This window comes from Nicotiana attenuata, unplaced genomic scaffold (assembly GCF_001879085.1).
Source record: "Nicotiana attenuata strain UT unplaced genomic scaffold, NIATTr2, whole genome shotgun sequence".
In the NCBI taxonomy this organism is placed as follows: Eukaryota; Viridiplantae; Streptophyta; class Magnoliopsida; order Solanales; family Solanaceae; genus Nicotiana; species Nicotiana attenuata.
The window spans coordinates 147,660-151,006 of NW_017672641.1; the positions used below are offsets into that span (position 1 = coordinate 147,660).

At 42.8% G+C, this 3,347-nt stretch overlaps 1 protein-coding gene across 1 annotated transcript; it reads right to left on the bottom strand.

Moving 5' to 3' along the window:
* Positions 1-208: 208 nt before the first annotated feature.
* Positions 209-2,705, bottom strand: LOC109213935. The gene is made up of 3 exons (XM_019377777.1): positions 2,070-2,705; positions 717-941; positions 209-319 (listed from the first exon to the last, which is right to left on the bottom strand). Exons 1-3 carry the CDS (start codon positions 2,703-2,705, stop codon positions 209-211), a joined length of 972 nt encoding a protein of 323 aa, XP_019233322.1.
* Between the last annotated feature and the right edge of the window lie 642 nt (positions 2,706-3,347).

A 3,347-nucleotide genomic window follows, 5' to 3' on the forward strand; every position in this document is an offset into this window, starting at 1 on the left:
CTTTGCTTATCTTGACTTACTTGGCCTGAAGATCCTATTCAAATCATCCGGGGGTAGCATTTGGTAAACAGAGTTATTTTACAAGCAAGTATGCATAGCTTTTCAAGGACATAGTAAAAGATATTTTTTGAAATTTATATGAACCAACGGCTATGACAAGATCCATGACATTGCAACCTCCCATGCTATGGAATTTTGAGGGTCCTCCTCAAAATTCTACCCTATTAGATGGATTGGCATCTCTGACTGCTGTACATGGTGTGATCGGCTGAACTTGCTTCGGAATTTGAGGGTCCTCCTCAAAATTCTGCCCCAGTTTCTGATTATAGGGGAAAATAGATTTTTATTGAATTACGACCGAACCCACAGGGCTGCCTACATATCCCCTCTTAAACGGGAATCAAGTCGAGCGTAGTTCAATTTACATCATATGAGGAAAGCATAAAGAGTTACACATAGTATCGCTTGTTTGCATATGAGTTGATCGGTTTTGGCCAGACTTCTCCGTCCATTTCTGCAAGTATAAGAGCTCCTCTTGTCAGTACTCTTTGAACCATGTAATTACCTTGCCAGTTGGGAGAGAATTTCCCTTTGGCTTCATCTTGATGTGGAAAGATCTTCTTCAACACCAGCTGCCCCGTTGTGAACTGTCATGGCTTGACCCTTTTATTGAAGGCTCTGGACATTCTGTTCTGATAGAGCTGCCCGTGACATACTGCATTCATCCTTTTACCGTCTATGAGAACTAGTTTCTCATAATGGCTCCTCATCCACTCTGAATCGCTGAGCTTAGATTCTTGTATGATTCTCAAGGAAGGAATCTCTACCTCGGCAGGAATAACAACTTCTGTGCCATAAACCAGCAAGTAGAGAGTTGCCCCGGTTGATGTGCGAACTGTGGTGCAGTATCCCAATAAGACAAATAACAGTTTCTCATGCCACTGTTTGTGATTTTCTACCATCTTTATTAGTATCTTCTTTATATTCTTGTTGGCGGCTTCTACGGCTCCATTCATCTGAGGTCTACAGGCTGTGGAATTCTTGTACTTGATTTTGAAACTCTTGCACATGGCCTTCATCAGATCACTATTCAGTGATGATTGATTCTGGAACCCCGAATCGACAAATAATCCGGTCGCGGACAAAATATGCCATGACTTTCTTAGTCACTGCTTTGTAAGATGCTGCTTCAACCCATTTGGTGAAGTAATCAATAGCTACCAAGATGAATCGATGTCCATTTGAGGCTGTGGGCTCGATTGGACCAATGACATCCATTCCCCAAGTAGCAAATGGCCAAGGTGAGCTAGTTGCATTAAGCTCATTTGGCGGTACTTTTATCATATCTGCGTGTACCTGACATTGGTAGCATTTCCAAACATACTGGATGCAGTCAGTCTCCATGATCATCTAGAAATAACCAGCTCTAACTATCTTTTTGGCCAAGACAAAACCATTCATATACAGGCCACAGGTCCCAACATGTATCTCTTCGAGTAGTTTAGAAGCTTCATTTGCGTCGACACACCCCAGTAATCCCAAATCACGAGTTCTTTTGTATAGGGTTCCTCCGCTGTGGAAGAAACTGTTGGACAACCTCCGAAGTGTACGTTTGTGGGTATGATTTTCATGCCCTGGGTACTCTCACTTTGCCAAGTATTCCTTCATGTCGTGGAACCAAGGTTTCCCTTCTGTTTCTTCTTGAACACGGGCATAATACGCCGGCTGGCTATGAATCTTTACCAGGATAGGATCAATGAAGTTCTTATCTAGATGTTGTATCATGGATGACAAGGTGGCTAATGCATCGACAAATTCGTTTTGAATTCTGGGAACGTGCCGAAATTCTATCTTTGTGAACCATTTTCTCAATTCCTGCACATAGTCCAGATATAATATCTTGGAATTCTTAGTGGCCCATTCTCCTTGTACTTGGTGTATAAGCATATCTGAATCGTCGATTACTAGCAGCTCCTGAATATTCATGACGATAGCCATGTTGAGCCCTAGTATGCAAGCTTCATACTCTGCCATGTTGTTGGTGTAGGAAATCTGAGTTTAGTAGATACCGGATAATGTTGATTGGTTTCCGATACTAAGACAGCTCCAACGCCGGCTCCTTTGAAATTTGCTGCTCCGTTAAAGAACATCCTCCAGCCGTCATAGGATTTAGCAATGTATTCTCCTATGAACAACACTTCTTCTTTGGTAAAATACGTTTTGAAGGGTTCGTATTCTCTTCCCACAGGATTATCGGCAAGATGATCTTCCAAGGCTTGTACTTTAACCGCTTTCAGAGTCACACAGACGATGTCGAACTCACCCAGCAGGATTTGCCACTTAGCCAGATTGTGAATGATATACTTCAAGGGATCCATCCTTGATATGAGGTATGTTGTGTAGGTACAGAAGTAGTGTCTCAGCTTCTGAGCTACCCAGGTTAGAACGCAACAAGTACGTTCTAGCAGAGAGTATCGTGCCTCATATGGAGTGAACTTGTTACTCAGATAATAGATAGCCTGCTCTTTTCTCCCTGTCTCGTCATGCTGCCCCAGAATGCAGCCGAAAGATCCATCTAATACTGCAAGGTAGAGTAACAAGGGTCTACCTGGCTCTGGCGGAACCAAAACTAGTGGCATCGATAGGTATTTCCTTGATTCTATTGAAGGCCTTCTGACAATCCTCAGTCCAACTGATTGCAACATCTTTATTTAACATCTTGAAAATTGGTTCACATATGTTTGTGGACTGGGCTATGAACCGACTGATATAATTCAGTCGTCCTATAAAGCTCATTACATCCTTCTTACTCTTTGGTGGTGGTAGCTCCTGGATGGCTTTGACTTTTGATGGATCTAGTTCTATCCCTCAGTGACTGACGATGAACCCAAGTAACTTTTCGGCAGGAGCCCCGAATGCACATTTTGCGCGATTTAGCTTCAGGTTGTATTTCCATAGTTTGTCGAAAAACTTCCTTAAAACTGCTATATGGTCGGTGGCTTTCTTGGATTTGATGATGATGTCGTCCACATACACCTTGATTTCCTTATGTATCATATGATGGAAGATAGTGGTCATAGCCCTCATGTAAGTGGCCCCGGCATTCTCTAGGCCGAATGGCATCATCTTATAACATTATACTCCCCATGGCGTAATGAAAGCCATTTTCTCAGCATCCTCCTCGTCCATCCAGATCTCATGGTAACCAGTGAAGCAATCCAAAAATGACTGGAACTCATGTTTGGCACAGTTGTCGACTAACATGTGTATGTTTGGAAGGGGGAAATCATCCTTTGGACTTGCTCGGTTGAGATCCCAGTAATCGACACAAACCCTGACCTTTCCAT